General features: G+C 38.0%; 3 protein-coding genes across 7 annotated transcripts in view; 2 read left to right on the top strand and 1 right to left on the bottom strand.

Moving 5' to 3' along the window:
* The window catches only part of TOMM20L (translocase of outer mitochondrial membrane 20 like), a 25,935-nt gene extending 22,182 nt beyond the window's left edge, over positions 1-3,753 (top strand). For both annotated transcript variants that reach the window (XR_012478217.1, XM_074235909.1), the window contains one exon: positions 3,504-3,753. The gene's annotated coding sequence lies outside the window, so the exon portion shown is untranslated. The remainder of the gene's footprint in view (positions 1-3,503) is intronic.
* TIMM9 (translocase of inner mitochondrial membrane 9) overlaps positions 1-8,601 on the bottom strand; it is a 20,481-nt gene extending 11,880 nt beyond the window's left edge. The window contains exon 1 of one of the 2 annotated variants that reach the window (XM_074235911.1): positions 8,421-8,601. The gene's annotated coding sequence lies outside the window, so the exon portion shown is untranslated. Of the gene's footprint in view, positions 1-8,039; positions 8,165-8,420 lie in introns of those variants that run through there. The other variant, XM_074235910.1, reaches the window with a different exon arrangement.
* The window catches only part of KIAA0586 (KIAA0586 ortholog), a 141,973-nt gene continuing 131,130 nt past the window's right edge, over positions 8,398-19,240 (top strand). For 2 of the 3 annotated variants that reach the window (XM_074235906.1, XM_074235908.1), the window contains exons 1-3: positions 8,398-8,837; positions 9,834-10,117; positions 14,298-14,380. In XM_074235906.1, the coding sequence (XP_074092007.1) occupies positions 9,883-10,117; positions 14,298-14,380 (318 nt within the window). In that variant the 5' untranslated portion in view covers positions 8,398-8,837; positions 9,834-9,882. Of the gene's footprint in view, positions 8,838-8,868; positions 9,321-9,833; positions 10,118-14,297; positions 14,381-19,240 lie in introns of those variants that run through there. The other variant, XM_074235907.1, reaches the window with a different exon arrangement.

Here is a 19,240-nt window from a genome sequence, read left to right on the forward strand (position 1 = left end):
TCAACAAATTTTTGAACTGTTTTATCCATTTGACTTATGCTGGTTTTTAACATGTTATTTTCTTCAGCATTTTTTTGGATCTCCTTGACTAAACTGCTGATTTAATTTTCATGTTTTTCCTGCATCTCTCTCTCTCTCTCTCTCTCTCTCTCTCTCTCTCTCTCTCTCTCTCTCTTTATTTTTGCAAGGCAAACGGGCTTAAGTGGCTTGCCCAAGGCCACATGGCTAGGTAACTATTAAGTGTCTGAGACCGGATTTGAACCCAGGTACTCCTGACTCCAGGGCCAGTGCTTTATCCACTACGCCACCTAGCCGTCTCTTCTCACTTGATTTTCAAAGTCTTTTTTTTTTTTTTTGAGCTCTGTCATAGCCTGAGCCCAGTTTCTGTTTTTCTTGGAGTCTTTAGATACAGGAGCTTGTGCTTTCTCATCTTCAGACTGAGTGTTTTGATCCTTCTTGGGATCACAGGCAAAGTATTTCTCAATGGTGTTCCTCTTGTTTCTCTGCTTGCTCATTTCCCCAGCCTGTGCCTGGTTTTGGGGTGCTTCCTGAGCTTTTGAGTGTGTGAGGTTCTGTCCTCCCTCCTGGTCTGCAAATGACCACAAGCACACCCCTCTGCCATGGGGCTGAGGTGGGGGGGGTCCTCCTGGTCTATGGGGGGCCCTAGACTGCAATCAGGATCTGAATGTGGTCAGAACCCCAGAATCCTGTTCCAGGGACAGAGGACAGAGCTCGGGAGTCTCTCTCTGCTCCCTTCCTAGGCTCAGTGGCTCATGCCCTGGTGGTACCTGCTTAATGGCTTCTGCTTCCTGTTCCTGGATTTGAGCTGCTTGCTGTATGCCCTGAGGGTTGGGCTGCATGTGCTCACTCTGGTAGAGGTACCCCCGCATTTTCACCAAGTTGTGCCTGCTGCTCCCCGGGGTGTAGGTCAGAAAACTGCCCCCGCTGCAGTGAGCCGGGAGGCTGAAGTTCCTTTGCTCTGGCAGGCCACTCCTCTGACCCCGTGGAGCCTTTCTGCTCTTTTCCAGGTTACCTTGGGTTGGAGAACTGCCTCCCTGGATCCCCCTGTGTATTTTGTCTCTCGAAAATGTAGTTAGAGTCCTTAGCTTACAAAGTTTTTTTTTCTTAATATTTATTCTCATTTTGTACAAATAATTTTTTTACATTAATAAAATATTCTTGTTTAAGAGTAAACAAAATACGACCTCCCCCCATATAGACTTGCTTGAGCGATAAAGTAGAGGGGAGAGAAAAAAATTAGTCCTGTTCCAGGGACAAAGGACAGAGCTCTGCAGTCTCTCTCTTTTCACTCCCCTCCCTGAATTAAATGGGTTCATGCCCGGGGGATCCTGCTTACTGGCTCCACCTGCTTCTGTTCCTGGACCTGGGCTGTGCTGGCCACGCTGCTCTGTGTGCCATGAGGGCTGGGCTCCATGTGCTAGCTCTGGCAGAGGTCCCCTCGCTGTTCCCCCACTTTGTGCCCTGTCACCATCTTGGCCCTGCCCCCCTCAAAGGAAATATTAACAAAAGATACAAATCCAATTAGAGATTAAGTAATGATATCCTCAATGAATCAAAAAACCCCCTAAACAACAGAAATAATTTTTGTATTTACATTTAACAAGCTTTTAAATATCTGCTAGGTGCTAGGCTCTCTACCAAGTGATGAAGACAAAATACAAAATCAAAACCATCACTGCCTTCTAGAAGCTTACATTCTAGTGAGGGAGAGTATGAAAATAGAAAATTAAGTAACTGTTTTAATGATGACACAATATACAAAAATTTATGAATCACAGGAAAAGTTGTCCTTACAGGAGAATTTATATTAACAAAATAGAAAAGAGAGGCTCAATGAGCTAGGCAAAGTAACCCTAAAAAAAAAGTATGAAAGAAGAAATTAAGGGGGTAATATGGCTATGAGTATCGGCTCAAATCCTGGCTCTGATACCTTATAATTAGGTGATCTTGAACAAGTTACCTAATCTCCCTGAGCCTCATTTCCTCTACTGAAAAATGAACCTGGTTTAGGATATTCTCTGAGGTTTCTTTCAAAACACAAAACAAAATAAGACAAAAATATAAAAGTAGGTGTGTACTGATTAGTCTGCTTTGTATAGACTGAATACACCCCACAGATCAACTGAAAATTCTGTATATGTCTCGTCTATAACACTGCTTAAAAACACCAAAGAAAATATTGAGATTACTTATTAGTGATGTAATTTAAAAAATCTAATACACATTCCATACAAATTATTATTTTTTTACTTGTGAAAATTCAAACCCATGAGTGGGCCTCATAAAATTGCACAGCAGGCTGCATTATGGATAGCCCTGTTTTAGATAATTGCATATGTATAACCTATACCAGATTGCTTACTTTTTAAAGGAAGGGAGTGAAGGATAGGTGGAGAATTTGTAATTCAATTAAGAAAAAAAAAATGTTAAAAGTTATTTTTACATGTAACTGGGGACAAAATTAACTGCAGACAAAAAAACTTGGAAGAAATAGAAAACAAAAGGGCTAGTAAACAAAAATTCAGAGCTTTTAAAAAGACTACAAAACAAACCATTAACTAATGGATTAAAAATGTGAAAGGAAAATCACATGACCAGAATAAATAAGGTGAATTCACAACAAAAAGGCAGCTAGAAGGATTATTAGAAACTACTATAATCATATGCTATTAAAATTGAGAATAAAATTCTTATTAAATTTCTACTTTTTGTGTTATGCTTAAGACTTGTCACAATGACAAAATCACAGCTACTTAAATGTGATGATGAAACATTCTAGTGCAGAGATGTCAAAATTTGTGGCCAGGGCACTAAAAATGTAATTGGGAAATATGAACAAATAAATAAAATTCAATAAAACATAATGTTAATTTGTGATTTGCAAAATAAATTTGCAGCCATTCAGGGATCTCTATTTCAGTCTGACTCAACTGTTCTAGTTGTTCCCTATGGCTTTATTCTTAAACACCATTGTGAATCAAAATCATAAGGTGATCCAAAGTAGACACCAGTAAATGTTTTTGAGAAACAGTATAAAAGATCATATAAGACTACATGATTGAAAAAGGAAGCTGATTACATAATGACAGCAATGCATAAAAAGATGAATACCAAGTCTGCTGCATTAGTTCCCAAGGCATGTTAAAAGAGCCATAGTCTCATTGATATGTTCTCTTGGGCAGATATGGGCATGAGTCAAAACAGACTCCAGAACCCATGGATAGGTTACAACCATAGAGGAAGAATCCATACCAATGATCTAACAGACCTATTCAAACAATGAAACGCTTTATTTTGTAGAGCTAAAATACATTCATTAAACTAAAATGAATGAAAACAAGAAATTCCAAAAAATCTGAAGCCCACAATTTCAGGATATTTAATATAGAATTTTAGAGTTTACCAAAAATTTTTTGTATAATTGCTAATTTGATCTTAATAACAAGTATAGGTTAATGTTAACACTGTTTTCATTTATATAGGATCATCTTCATCTTTTTCATGAAGAAACTGAGATACAGAAGAAAAGTTAACTGCCTGGAGTAATCTAACTTTTGAGTGGCTTAACTAGAATTTGAATCTTTCATAATTAATGCCACCATCTACTAAATTCCAGTGAATGATTCAAATAACACAATGACTTTGTACTTATACCAAGTTATCTGGAAGTCTAAACATAATTGTTGTGGCACCCCAAATTATAAGCAAATTAAAATAAAAATGTACATTTCTCTTCTCTTTCTAAACATTATTAGAAAAAAGCCAGGAACAATCAGGTCCAGGAAGGAATACCTCCATGACTGCATGGAGGTCAGGAACATCTTTGACAAAGAAACAAAACAATCTTCAAGCACTCCAATAATGTGAAATTAAAATGAGGTGATAGTTTCCTAACTTAGGTCGTCTCTAAGGGATTTAACAATCAAGATGAGTCAGTTCCATGTTGCTAACAGAGGCTTACACCTGGAATACATTTGGTTTTTTTCCCTAAAACCAGCTCATATAACTCTTAAGAACTGGAAAGACTACTTTTTTGGGGAAAATCGTTGAATGAAAATTTTTTGTGAAAATCTTTTTTTGTTGTTTTGTTAAGCTGAAACTAGGTCAATAGCACAAGTATCAAGGAACTTTTTAAAAAAAGGGCACTAGATCAAAGTACAAAGGTTTAACTACTAGATTTCCAGTCTTTAGAATTGTTGAACAAATACAGTATGTTCATTGTATTATAGCGGGTCACCTGGTGAACCAAGCTTTTCAAGTTCTAGACTGCACCCCAAAGAGCAGGTTTGGCTTCCTTGGTATTTTTTTTAATGTGAAAGAGACTTATCTGATCACTAACAAGTTCTAAAACTTGCTTATATTTTCAACAGATTAGAACTAATTAATTTTTCTGACACAGATAGTTGTCATGAAAGCTGTATTTAATACATTTTAATGCATTTCAGAACTTGCCAACTGGGAGAAAATGCATTGAAAGCCCAATATACAGAACTGCAGGAAAATGCAAAGTCACATAGTGCCCCCATGTGGTTTTGAAACTAGACTGCTATGAATTTTCTCCATTTAATATTGTTCCCTTAGCAAACTTTTTCTTCCAAACGTTAATACGTATTAAATTAAACCTGTACATATGTTGAAGTTATCTCTTGCTTAGAAATTTCTTACAGTAATTTGTCAAAAATTTTTGGGCTGTAATGCATTTATTAATATGTCATATCTAATGGCAAATGCTCATCCACAATTTATTTAGGCACACCACTTACATTTGACTATAAGAACACTTTAGGCTTTCCTAAAAGTTAGTTAACTTATTCCACTTATTCAACTAATATGCACTGGATTTGAAATCTGGAAGATTTAGGTTCAAGTCCCACTTCTGACATACTCTGTGTGACCTCAGACAAAGTCACAACCTTTCAGTGTTTCTTGCAACTAAAGATATCAAATTGTATGGGGTAGAGGGAGTTTCCTAAAATAAGATCACATATCTAGTCACTGTCCTTTTTCTCTCAAGTCTACTGGTGGGCAAAGGAGAAGGAATACCTTCATCCTAACCTTAAGAAAAAAAATTTTAGCTTTAATTTTTGAAAGCTGATAATACTGGTTCCAGTGTTTGAAACTATTGTTTATAAGGCTGTAATATGCAGCTGTAGGCCAATGAAAGGCCTTCACAGCAAATCAATGAGCTTCCTTTCTGGTCCTCTAACAGCAACTGTACAATTTTGAGGAAGTTAAAATCATTTCTCTGTTTCTTCATCTATAGTAGAATTTCCGAGGTCCTTTCTTACTCTGCAAAACTCCCCCTACATATACTTTCTAGTGCAACAAAGCACAACAATGGTAAATGGTGAAGATAACCAGTAATGATTATTAATAATAAGAATGATTCAAAATTTTATTAACATAGACCTCAAAGTAGATGTTTGAATAGCTTAAAAAACTCTATTACATTTGGAGTAGAATATACTTTAAGTTTCAGGAGAGTATTGCTTATTTTTCAAATTAGCATTATTAAGTGCCAAAATGCCAAATGACCCCAAGGGATTTTGTTTTAGCTTGTAAAATCATTGTAGATGATTTGTAGCTTGTAAAATCTATAGTGGAAATTGACAATGGGCTCCCCACCTTCCTTAGGAAAAAAATGCAAATTCCTCTGTTTAGCTTTAAAACTCTTTTTAAAACTTTTTTTTTTTAGGTTTTTGCAAGGCAATGGGGTTAAGTGGCTTGCCCAAGGCCACACAGGCAGGTAATTAAGTGTCTGAGGTGGCATTTCAACTCAGGTACCCTGACTCCAAGATCACCTAGCTGCCCCTAAAGCCCTTTTTAAACAAAGTCCCAGAAAGGTACTTTTCCAAGCACATTTCATACACATCACTAATTATATAGTCTAGCCAGAAGGGCAGTTCTTCATACCAGGCATCCCACTTCCTATTGTCCTAATGCTTTCTTGTCTCCCCAAGGCCCCAATGCATTCTCTTCTCACTTGGACCTCAGAATTTTTAGCTTTCTACAAAATTCATGCTAGCTGATCCAACCTATTTGAGGCTTTTCCTGATAGCCTAGGTTGTTAGTCCCTCAATCCATCATTTTGGGTCTATATATGTGAACACATGTGGTAATAGAATAGCAAACTTTTGTGGGCAATGATGCTTTCATTTTTCTCTCACTGTACTGCCAGCACCTAGCTTAAGACCTGGTGCTCAGTAAGCGCTTAATAAAAGTTTATTGACCAATGATAGCGAGGAGACCTGAGTTCTTAATAATGGACAATTATTTGCTATGTGTCCAAAAACAAGTTATTAATGTCACTGTACATGTTTCTTCATTTGTAGGTTTGCAATAGTACTTAAATTACAGATTGATCACTTAGTACAGTGCCTGTCACATAGGAGGCATTTAATAAATGTTTATTTATTGAGATTCTACATCAGACTGATGCTTGTAAACTTTAAAGGATCTATGATTTTATCAATATGGGCACTCCTTCCAACCATACAGATATAGTAATATGTGAAGAGAGGCAGCTGGAGCTAATAAAGTCATGATGTGAATCCTGCCTTTGGCACTTATCTTTGGTATACATTTGAAATGTGGCACTTAACATCCCTAAGGCTCAACTCTCTCATATGAAAAATGACAATAATAGTAAATTACAGTACTTTGCTCCCAGGACTATTGCGAGAATCAAATAAAGACAAATTGTGCAAAACTGTAATGTGTAGAAATATTAGGTATTGTGTGTGAGCTATTATTATAGCTGTTCCTACATTCAAACAAATTTCATTTTTTTCCTCTCCCCAAACACTTCTCTTCCATTCATCCACCCAGACACAATACACAGGTATCTCTCCACCCCTGACAGCTCTTCAATCTTATAATTTTAACCCCAAACAAGTATTCTTGGCCTCCCTGCTGGTCTTTGAACAAGGCACTCTATTTTCTTAACTCCTCTAATTTTCACTGCCTGTCCCCTATGCCTGGAATCCCTCCCTTTTCATTTCTGATTTATGAATTCTCTCCAAATTGCGGTTAAAATCCTAACTACTACAGGAAAGCTTCCCTAAACACCCTTAATTCTAAAGCCTTTGATGTTTACCTCCCATATTTTCTGTATACAGCTGATTTGTGCAATTGTTTTCAGGTCGTCTTCCCTCTTGGATTTTGAACTCATTGAAAGTAGAGGCTGTCTTTTGCCTCTTTGTGCACCTCCACACTTGCTGCATCTCTCGACTTTATTATTTTCCAACCATTAGCACAGGTTTATCATTTCTCACCAGCACTATCGAAAAGGCTTCCAGCCCCCATTTAATTTCTTTTACCCTCACGCTCCACAAGCTGCCAAAGATAGTGCTGACATGCGGGTCCCTGTCACTTCCTAGTTCCTTAGTTTTTCCTCCTACTCGCCCAAGGCCACACGGCTAGGTCATGACTAAGTGTCTGAGCCGGGATTTGAGCCCAGGCCCTCCTGACTCTGCCAGGGCCGGTGCTCTAGCCGCCCCCCTTATAGTTTTTAATATAAAACATGGTGAGCGCACAGCCTGGCTGCCCACCCCCAAGCAGGACGTGCAGTCCGGCCTCTGGCCCTGCCTCCGAGAACTTGGACCTTGGGCCCCCGCTGCGGGCGACGACCCCCGTTACTTGCTTCCCTGGAGGTCGGCCTGGCCGGCACCGCCCCAAAGCGCGCAGGGCCGCCCGCTGGGCCGAACTCGGCATCGGGGGCTCCGGGGCAGCCGGGCTCCGAGCCGGGTGACCTTGGGCGAGTCGCCGAACCGCTCCGGGTTCCGGGCCCCAGACCGGCAGGCTCGGGGCCCGAGGGGGCGGGGCGCAGGGCCCCCAGCTGACCCCTCGGAGAGTCCGCCTGGCTCCCGAGGACGCGGCCCGGCAGCCCCCCCCCCCGCCGGGGTCAAGTTCGCCCGACCCACGTGCGCCTCGGGAAGCCGGGCAAGGCTCCCCGGCTCCGGCGGCGCGGCCCGGCCCGAGGAAGGGAGGGGGGCGGCGGGGACGAGCTAAGACCGCACCTGCTGGATCACGCACGCGCTCTCACGGCTCCCGACTGGCCCGCCGAGCCGGGGACGCGGCTCCGGGGGTGAAGGCTCCGCGGCACGCGGGCGGCTCCGAGCACTCCGGCGGGCGTCCCGGGAGCGGAGAGGGAACACGTGGGGCAAGCGCCTGTCAAGCGGCCCTTCCCGCCTGGACTCGCCGATTCGTCACGCGTCAGCCGGGGCTTCGCGCCCGGAAAGCCCGGCTCCTCCGCCGGCTCCTGTACTTCATTGCTTTTTATTTCTGTCTGTTTGTTTCCCCCCTTTCCGCTCCAGCACCGTACTGGGATCCATGAACTCCTTGTTATCATATGCACGAATCTGCCAATCGTTGTGAAACGACTCAGGAGATACACTTACCTTAATGCAACGGTCTTGGAGGGGCTCCCGGTTAAGAGCAATCCCAGGCGGCATCACCGCTTTCCGGTCGCTGTCTCTGTTTCGCTTACAGTGCAACCTTCACGAAGCGCTGTGATTTTTTTAAGAAACGTATTTTTTTCTCACGGGGGGGGCGAGTTAAAATCAAACAAAATTTGTGCCCTTCTTCATGCAGCTGCCGGAACTCTTATGGCTGGCCTGTGTTTCCAGTCGGTGAACGATAAGCGGACGCTCTCGAAAGACCCCCCCCCCCCGCGCTTTCTGGTTGGACCGCGATGGAGGGAGTTGCGAGAGCGCATGCGTCGCGTGTGGCGGGGACTCTGGCTTAAAGGGCAGCCGGCGGGCAACTGGAGGTGTTGCTAGGGTGATTGAAGGGAGTCCGCTGGGGAAGCAGGGCTGGTGAGTGTGGGGAAGGGGCCCCGCACCTCAGGGGAGGAGGAGAAGCCTTCTCTCCGTGCTCATTTTTGGTTAAATTTACTTTTACCCGCTGTGATATTCGTGCGGGGCCATTCCCCCCCACCCCCACCTCGCCCAGGCTCACGCCCCTGTTTCTGAGCACTGATCTCGCATCTTACGAGAGTCATTTTGGCTTCTGCTTCATACTTCTTGCCTTCAATCTTCCCCTCCCCTACCAAATGACTATGTGTTATTAGTTTCATTTGTTATCTTGATGTTTCTGTAAAAGATGGGTTTTAATCTGCTCTCCTGGGATCAGCAAAGACCGGAGTTCACATGCAGTTCCGGGCAGAAGACACTTGCCAGTTGAGTGGTCTTTGAAACGTCCTGTAAATGGTGTCTACCACCGTTTCCTCATCCGCAAAATGGGAAAATAGCAGCTGCTATTTGGATTTGGCGAGAATCATTAAAGATAATATTTTAAAGGTGCTTTGGAAAAGTGATATATATATATATATATAAATACTATATAAATAAAAATAATACTAACTTCTCAGGCTTGTTTGAGAGGATCAAATGAGATACTGTTTCTAAAGTGCTTTGAAAAAAGGCTTTTATTGTTCATGTCGTTGATCCCATTCTTCATGGTTCCATTTGTGGTTTTCTTGGTCATTTCCTTCTCTAGCTCATTTTACAGATGAGGAAAACTGAGGCAAACAGGGTTAAATGACTTGCCCAGCTAGTAAGTGTCCGAGGCCAGATTTGAAGTCAAGAAGAAGTCTTCCTGACACCGGACTAGCATTCTGTCCACTAAGCCATCTAGTTGCCCTCAAAAAGAGCAACATAAATGAGCTATATAATATAGTTATTGTTCCTATTTATTTCCAGGACATCTCACTTAGTAGTAGTTTGCACAGCATTATTTTGACAGTTCACCCTTTCGAAGTAATTTTTACTCTCTTGAACTTTAAACTGATTTGTATCCTCTCCTCTCCTCAGCGATCTTCAGACTTCAAGTAGCAAACAAAAACTTTGCAGTGAAAACTTAATGGAAACAGAAGATCCGTTTCCTATTAAGAATGGGGCTCACCTTATTAGCTGCAATCTCCTTCCCTCCTCGGAATTTCAGCCTGAAGAACAGAAGAGTGTTAAAATACCAGTGAAGATGTTACATGAACTGGTTGTCCCCAATCCTGTGGATGATAAAAATGAATCAGCATACATTCCCCCTGCTTTGTCAGCAAATAAACCAAGTTCTGCTGACTTGAATGGAATTTCCAGTGGTATGTGCTTGTATGCATTTTCTTTACTTTTCATAATTAATGATAACTTTTATTATTTTGTTTAATAATTGTGATGAAAAAGTTAAAGGCACTTTTCACAGAAAAAAATTAAAAATTTAAAACTCTAATTGGTATAAATGTTTTAAATTCTCTTTCCTTTTTTGGGGAAATAGTTGAAATAGCAAGATGTCCCATTTTTTGCTGTTGATCCTTTATAATATTTGGGACAAATTATAGATGATAGTTTAGGTGCTCAGTAGAGATCTGTGATTTACCTTTTTTTAAAAGTATAAGCTGCAAAATTTCTTTTATGCTTAATGGAAACTGTTCTCAAGAACAAAGACATTAAATGTTTTTATAATACTATTTGTAATACTATTGCTTTTTGTACAGTACTCAATTCTTCATTTTACACAATTCCCATGATGTTAGGCATTTTTTGAATGTGCAAAGATTTTATCATTGATATATTGTGTTTTTTACTGTTAAAAAGTTTATATATTGGATTTAATTTGTCCAATTATAGATTTTAGAACAGATTATTGTATTTATCTAAATTATAGGTAATCAATTATTATGTGTAGACAAATATATTTGCATTATGTATAAATAAATGTTATGCTTTATAAATAATCATAGATTCATTCATTCATTCATTCATTCATTCATTCATTCATTCATTTAGGTTTTTGCAAGGCAGTGGGGTTAAGTGGCTTGCCCAAGGCCACACAACTAGGTAATCATTAAGTGTCTGAGGCTGGATTTGAACTCAGGTACTCCTGACTCCAGGGCCGGTGCTCTATCCACTGCGCCACCTAGCTGCCCCCAATAATTATAGTTATAACTTTATATATAAATAATTGTAGTTATGGCTTTATGTAAATTTATATAAATATATAATTTATATAAAATATAAAGGATATATGTTTTGAATTAGATATATCATTTTTATATAGTAAAAAGTATTTCTAAATATATTTATATGGAATTAGTAGTGATATGATGTAAGATATTTATATGTTTGTTTAGTTGGAATAGAATTAGAAAGAGTCTTAGAGAAACTATGGCCCAGAGAGCAAAAGAAGTTTACCAAGATCACAAAGAAATGGGCAGACACTAGGTTAGAACTGTGACCTCTTGAACTCTAGAAAATGAGATTTTTAAATCCAGATAAAAGACCCTACTACAGAGAAATATTGTATTCTAGGTCCCTTAAGACTATGCTCACAAGCAAACTCTTCAAAGCCTACCAAACTGGAAGATTTTTAAAGTTCATATCTATCATTAATTTATCAATTAGCAAATATAGAAGGAAAGGATATATTTTTTCCCTTTTAAATAGAATGTTGAATATCATTTCAGTTAATCTTTCATATATAATATATTCCCATTGTATTCATATATATTCAGTGATTTATTATTTTTATTTTTACCAGAATCTGCCAAATGTATACTTTATTTATAAAAAAATATCTTAGTTTATTCTTCCAGAGTTCAAACTTTGCTTTTTGATTTAGTTTTTATTCATACAAGTGATCTCTGCTCACTTATTTTTCTTTTCCTTTTTGTTTGGTAGTTTTTGCCAGTCATTTTTTTTGCAAGGTTTTGAGTTTTACATTCTTCCCCCCCCCCCCCCCCCCCACAGAAAGCAATTGGATATAGGTCCTACATTTATAACCATGCTAAACAATACATCCACATATTGATCATGTTGTAAAAGAAGCATCAGATTCAAACAGAAGAAAAAAAACTTTAGAAAGGAAAAAATGATGTAATACATAAGACAACTTTTAAAAATTAATAAGCTTTGGTCTTCATTTAAACTCCACAGTTCCTTTTCTAGATATGGATTGTATTTTCCATAAGTCTTTTAAAATTGTCTTTGATATTGTATTGCTGAAATGAACAAGACCATCATAGTTGATCCTCACCCCAAGTTGTTGTTAGTATGTATAATGTTTTCTGGTTCTTCTCATTTCACTATGCATCAGTTATGAAAGTCTTTCCAGGCTTTTCTGAAATCCTGCCCCTCATTATTTCCTATAGAACAATAGTGTTCCATCACATAGATTATACCACAATTTGTTCAGCCATTACTCAATTGATGACTATTCCTCTAATTTCCAATTCTTTGCCACCATAAAAAGAGTTGCTATGAATATTTTAGTATATGTGGAATTTTTACCCTTTTTCATGATCTCTTCTGATCAAAGGGTATGCACAGTTTTATTGTCCTTTGGACATAATTCCAAATTGCTCTTCAGAAGGGTTAGGTCAGTTCACAACTCCACTAACAGTGCATTAGTGTTCAAGTTTTCTCATATCCTCTCCTGCATTGATTATTTTCCTTTTTTTTCTTTTTTTTTTTTCATTTTCCTTGCTAGTATATTGGCCAATCTGATAAGTGTGAAGTGGCACCTCAGAGATGTTTTAATTTGCATTTCTCTAATAAATAATGGTTTAGAGCAATATATCATATATCATTGATATATTGTAACACATCTGTATATTTGTGAGTTTGTCAGCTCTGGAACTGGATGGATTCTCAGACTGTTTAGGTCAACACTTTCATTTTACAGATGAGGAAATTGAGGCCCAGGATTTTCTCAATGTTACAGAGGTGATTAAATGAGCTCAGAACAACTGACTCCTTGAGAGGAGGTTCCTTTTATTGTACCATTATGCCATAATTGTGCCATACAGAATCTTTAATGTATCTAAGTGTGTCACGTGAGGACCACTTTTACTGAGTTTGGAAAGTCTCATTACAAGAAGTTTAGTAACAATTGTTTTCTTTGGCCACAGCAACTCAGAAACATTTTATGATTTGTACTGGTTTGAGGAAGTACCCATACTAATGAAATATAATTATTTAAATTCTGTGATATTTTGCATTATAAAATATTTTAATTTTCAGTTACTTTGTCACTTTAACTTCATAATGACCAGTTTGTGTTAAACTCAGAAAGAAATGGTGGCCACTAATCTATACATAGAGGGCAGTTAGGTGGCTCAGTGCATAGAACACTGGGCCTGGATTTAGGAAGACTTGAATTTAAATCCAGCTTCAGACATTCACTAGCTCTGTGACCTGGGGTGAGGGGACTTAATTTTTTCCTTAATCCACTGGTGAAGGAGATGGCAAAACATTCCATTATCTTTGCCAGGACACCCCATAAGGGGTCACAAAGAGTCAGACATGACTGAACAATAAGCTATATATATATATATATATATATACATATATATATATGTATATATATATAAGAATCCCTTTGGGCTACATATTGACTAAGTTACAAAATGTAATTGTGGCAGCTAGGTGATACAGTGGTTAGAGCATCAGCCTTGGAGCCAGGAGGACCTGAGTTCAAATTCAGTGTCAGACATATAATACTTAGCTGTGTGACTTTGGGCAAGTCACTTAACCCTATTGCCTTACAAAAACCAAAAAATAAAGTAATGTTATCTGTAATTTGTTGTAATTTAATTTATTTTCTTAAATATTCCCAATTGCCTTTTTTTTAGGTTTTTTTTTTTTGGCAAGGCAATGGGGTTAAGTGGCTTGCCCAAGGTCACACAGCTAGGTAATTATTAAGTGTCTGAGACCGGATTTGAACCCAGGTACTCCTGACTCCAAGGCCGGTGCTTTATCCACTACGGCACCTAGCCGTCCCCTCCCAATTTCCTTTTAATCTACTTTAACTGACTTTGGTCTGTTATATAGTTATAGACCACTTGCAGTTTTCTCAACCTTTTGTTGCGCATTTGACCTTCACAAAGGCTGTTTTCATTGCTGTTGAATACAACTAAGTAGGCAAAAAGCATGAAGTCCAGGTTGTATTGTATTTGTTCTATTGTATTGGATTCTGACAAAGGACTCATTTTTAAAATATATGGAGAACTGAGTCAAATTTATAAAAAAAAAAAAACAAGCCATTCCCCAAGTAGCAAATGGTCAAAGGACATGCAAAGGCAATTTACAGATGAGGAAATCACATCTATCCAGAATCATATGAAAAATTGCTCTAAATCATTATTGATTAGAGAAATGCAAATTAAAGCAGTTCTGTGGTACCATCTCGCACCTCTCAGAATGGTCAATATGGTCAATATAACACTGATCAATATAACATTAGTTCAATGTTGTATTTTATTGTATTTTATTGTATTTTATCAGGTACATCATACTTGGCAGCAGATCGAAATCATAAACACCTTCCTAACCCAAAAAATGTTACAGATCCCTTTTTCTCAGAAGAGGTAAGCAAAAAAGACCCTCAAATGTCATCTTTAAGTATTATATTTCAACATTCTCAGGGTATGTTTTTGGTAAGTTTTTTTTTTTTTTGGTTCAAATTTAGCTTATAGAGTTTTTTTCTCATAAAATTTTACTTAATGGGATATTCAGAATCTTCATTAAAATGTAAAATTTCTGCATGAAAGAGTATCATTAGGAAGATAATTGCCATTTTTTCAGTAATTAAAGAGGAGCATTTAGTGTTCACATTATTTTACTAATGCACTAGTATCTGTCCATCCAGTCTCAAAGGACATGCACACTCAACCAAATCCTGTTTCCTGCAAAACTTTTTAGTTTTCTCTGATCAGCTCTCTATTGTAGTCCTACAATGGCAGTTCCAAATCTCTTCTCATCTTTCCTTGTTCTTGGCAGAAAATTTTCCCTCATAGTTCACTGAGTAAGTGGCCATATATCTTGAATTCCTTTTCCCTTTTTCCACACTTGAGATTGACTTTGAATTATCCCCCCCATCCTTTGGTCTTGGAGGATAAATTGGCCCTTCTTGTTGTCCTTGGTTAGTCCCTCTGTTTCCAGCTCCTCTAGCAGCTTTGATTGCCTACACCTTCCCAGTTCCTCCTTATCCAGTGGATACTTTTCTCAGTAGCTTCAAACATGCCTAGATTTCTTCCTTCCTTAAAATTCCTTCTACCCTACTATCCACTGTTATTATCAGCTCCTGTCCCTCTTTCCTAGTACAGCCAAAAGCACACCTGAAAGCCTTTTACAGTCTTAAGTCCCACCTGTTTTTCTAGACTGCTCATACATTACTCCCCTTCATGTACTCTATACTCCAGTCAAACTGATTGACTTGGTGTTTGTTGTGTGCAGCATTACATCTCATTTCCATTCTTTGCACAGGCTGACTCCTTTTTCTCCTCCCACCCCTCCCCAAATACCTGAAATATACACCCCTCATCTACATTTTTTCATGGAATCTTTGGCTTTCTTCAACTCAAGTATCACTTCCTTTAAGAGGTCTTTTCTAATCTCTTCCAGTTACTGGGGATTTTCATCCATTATGCTCCCCAGTTATTTTGAGTTAACTTTGATCCTGTGCAATATAAGCTCTTTAATGGCAAGGACCTTCTCACATTTGTTTCCCTGGGACTTTCCTAGCAAAATGTCTGGCATATATTTTATAATTTGTAAATGGCTTCACAACATGCCTGTAAAGAAATACAAGAATTCCCTTTGCATTACATGACTAGCTGAACTCCTTTTTAATTAATTTATTAATATTTTATTCATTTTCTAATTATATACAATAGTATTTTTTTTGTAAGGTTTTGAATTTTACAATTTTCCCCCACCCTCCCTTCCCTCCCCATCCCCCCCCACAGAAGGCAGTCTGATAATCTTTACATTGTTTCCATGCTATACATTGATTGAAATTGAATGTTTTGAGAGAGAAATCATATCCTTGAGGAGAAAATAAAATATTAGAAATAGCAAAATTATTTAGTGCATAAGAATTTTTTTTTAAAATGAAGGTAATGTACTTTGGTCTTTGTTTAAACTCCACAATTCTTTCTCTGGATACAGATGATATTCTCCATCGCAGATATTCTAAAATTGTCCCTGAATATTGATTGATGGAATGAGCAAGTCCATTTTTTTTCTCCCAAGGCAGTGGGGTTAAGTGACTTGCCCAAGATCACACAGCTAGGTAATTATCAAGTGTCTGAAGCTGGAGTCCTCCTGACTCCAGGGTTGGTGCTTTATTCACTGTGCTACCTAGCTGCCCTGAGCAAGTTTATTAAGGTTGATCATCCCCCCCCCCCCCCCCCCCCCCCGGCCCATGTTGCCGTTAGGATATACATGCTCATCTCACTCAGCATCAGTTCATGCAAATCTTTTCAGGCTTCTCTGAATTCCCATCCCCCTGGTTTCTAATAGAACAATAGTGTTCCATAACGTACATATACCACAGTTTGTTTAGCCATTCCCCAATTGATGGACATCCCCTTGATTTCCAATTCTTTGCCACCACAAACAGGGGTGTTATGAATATTTTTGTACAAGTGATGTTTTTACCCTTTTTCATGATCTCCTCAGGGTATAGACCCAGTAGTGGTATTGCTGCATCAAAGGGTATGCAAATTTTTATTGCTCTTTGGATGTAATTCTAAATTGCTCTCCAGAAAGGTTGGATGAGTTCACAGTTCACCAACAATGTATTAGTGTCCCAGATTTTCCACATCCCTTCTAACATTGAACTAATGTTATATTGATCAGTGTTATATTGACCATATTGACCAGTCTGAGAGGTGCGAGATGGTACCACAGAGCTGCTTTAATTTGCATTTCTCTAATCAATAATGATTTAGAGCAATTTTTCATATGACTCTGGATAGATGTGATTTCCTCATCTGTAAATTGCCTTTGCATGTCCTTTGACCATTTGCTACTTGGGGAATGGCTTGGTTTTTTTTTTTTTTTTTTATAAATTTGACTCAGTTCTCCATATATTTTAAAAATGAGTCCTTTGTCAGAAATACTAGTAAAAATTGTTTCCCAATTTACTACATTTCTTTCGATCTTAGTTGTGTGGTTTTGTTTATGCGAAAGCTTTTTAATTTAATCAAAATTATCTATTTTTTTAATGATTGAACTCCTTTTCTTGTCATAAATCTTTCTAATTTTATATTTAGCAAGTGTCACAGATAGAACTAAAGCCCATATTAAGAAATTACAGAATTTGAAGGCAGTTTAGGGATCATCTGGTCCAACTCAGTTTTGAATTAAGAAATCTTTACATCTTTCCAGGCTTTGCTTAAAGATCCTCAATGAGGAGGAACCCACTACCTCCCAACACAGCCTGTTCTGAGGATAACTGATTATTAAGAAATTTTCCCCTTATATCCAGCCTAACTTTTCCATCTCAACTTTAGCTCCTTGTTTCTAGTTTTGCTCTCTGGGGCCAAGAAGAACATTCTGCCTCCACATAATAGACCTTTATAGGTACTTAAGACAACTTTCCTTCCTTCTGCTTCTTTTTCCCCCCTCAAGTCTTTGTCATTTCTTTCTTTAAAAAGTTTTCTTTATTCTTGTAAATTTAATAAATATTAAATATGAATATTTTGATATTTAGTAGTATAAAAAGGATTATAAAATTATGAATCTGTTACTTTCATTTTTTAAAGAGAGAGATGTAGATTTTTCATTTAACATAATAATAGAACTGCCTGTTTCTGAACTTCCTTTTACTTGTTTCCTTATTTTAATAATATTTCATTGATGCTCCTTCTTTTCTTCCTTCTTCCAGCCCCTCCCTCACTTCCTTTCCAAAAGGAATAAATTTAATTTTTTTGTGTATAATTTTGATATATTTTGATGTTGGTTTATACAGTTCTTCTGACTTTTAACCAAAGATGCCTCTTCCCTGCTCACCACATTAATAGATGGTTCCTTTTTAATGTTGTTCCTTGAAAAGCATTGTTGAATATATAACAGTTAGACACAGAAATAATATATATGTAGGTACATGATCCTCCTCCCTACTTTCCTTCATGCCTCTTTTCTTCCTTATTTTTTCTTCTTCTTTCTTTTTTCCTTCTTTTTTTCCCCTCCCTCTTTCACTCCCTCTCTCTTACTCCCTTCTCTCCTTCCTTTCTTTCTACCTTTTTTTTTTCTTTTCAGGAGGAGAGGCTGACGAGTTATTGGAGGTAATGGTTAGGAAGTAATAGTGGCTAACAAGCAACATGTTTTCTCTGCCTCTAGGACTAATGTGTTGGGGTATGTGAGTGAGAAAAGATAAAGTGTCAAGTGAAGGAAAACTGATATAAAAGAGGTGTGAGAGAGGGAAGTTCAGCATGAAGGAAAATTTTCTTCATTGTTTAACATATTTCAGAGAGCACAGTAGAAAGGTAGGAAGGGATTGGAATAGATCATGAGTGGGATAGAGTTAGTGAGAATAGGGATTGGAAAATGGGAAGTAGGGATCAGGGATGATTCTTTTCCTCTGACTATATTAATCAGTCACTGGACACAGAATAGAAAAATGACATTCTCTTAGCAACCTGTTTTCCATTAAAGTTCATGGTTTCAAAATTTTCTACCTTAGTCGCACTATGATGGATGTTGGATACTGTTTCCCAAATTATTCTCTTCTCTCTCTCTCCCTTTCCCCCCTCATATTCTTCATTATCTTAATAGCTCTTTCCTTGCTGTTTATAAACATGCCTATCTCTTCCTGTCCTTATAAAACAAAGCAAAACAAGAACACTATGTCTTTCACTTGACTCTATACCATTTTTTCAAGTTAGCAACCTATATCTATTCACAACCAAAATCCTAGAAAAAAGTTTATTCTTATTATATCTTCTTTCTGTTACTTATGAATCTCTTGAATTCTGGCTTCTTATTTCATCATTGATCTGAAGTTATCCTCTACAAGTTATCAGTGAGCTCTTTTTTTTTCAATAAAATTTTAATTTTTTTATTCTGGACTTGACAGACACCAGCCAATATCAAAATGTTCTTCAATGAAGAACTGAAAAAGAGAATTTTACATGAAATCATCATAATCTATATCGCTTTAAAAAAAGAATATTAACATTTATTATCTCAGTGCTGAAGCTTTGTTGCTATGTTTATTTTTCCTGTGTACTTCTATTCTGTGTACTTTTTTTTTTTTTAAGGTTTTTGCAAGACAAATGGGATTAAGTGGCTTGCTCAAGGCCACACAACTAGGTAATTATTAAGTGTCTGAGGCTAGGGGCAGCCAGGTGGTGCAGTGGATAAAGCACCGGCCTTGGAGTCAGGAGTACCTGGGTTCAAATCCGGTCTCAGACACTTAATAATGATCTAGCTGTGTGGCC

This window comes from Macrotis lagotis, chromosome 4, assembly GCF_037893015.1.
Source record: "Macrotis lagotis isolate mMagLag1 chromosome 4, bilby.v1.9.chrom.fasta, whole genome shotgun sequence".
Lineage (NCBI taxonomy): Eukaryota > Metazoa > Chordata > Mammalia > Peramelemorphia > Peramelidae > Macrotis > Macrotis lagotis.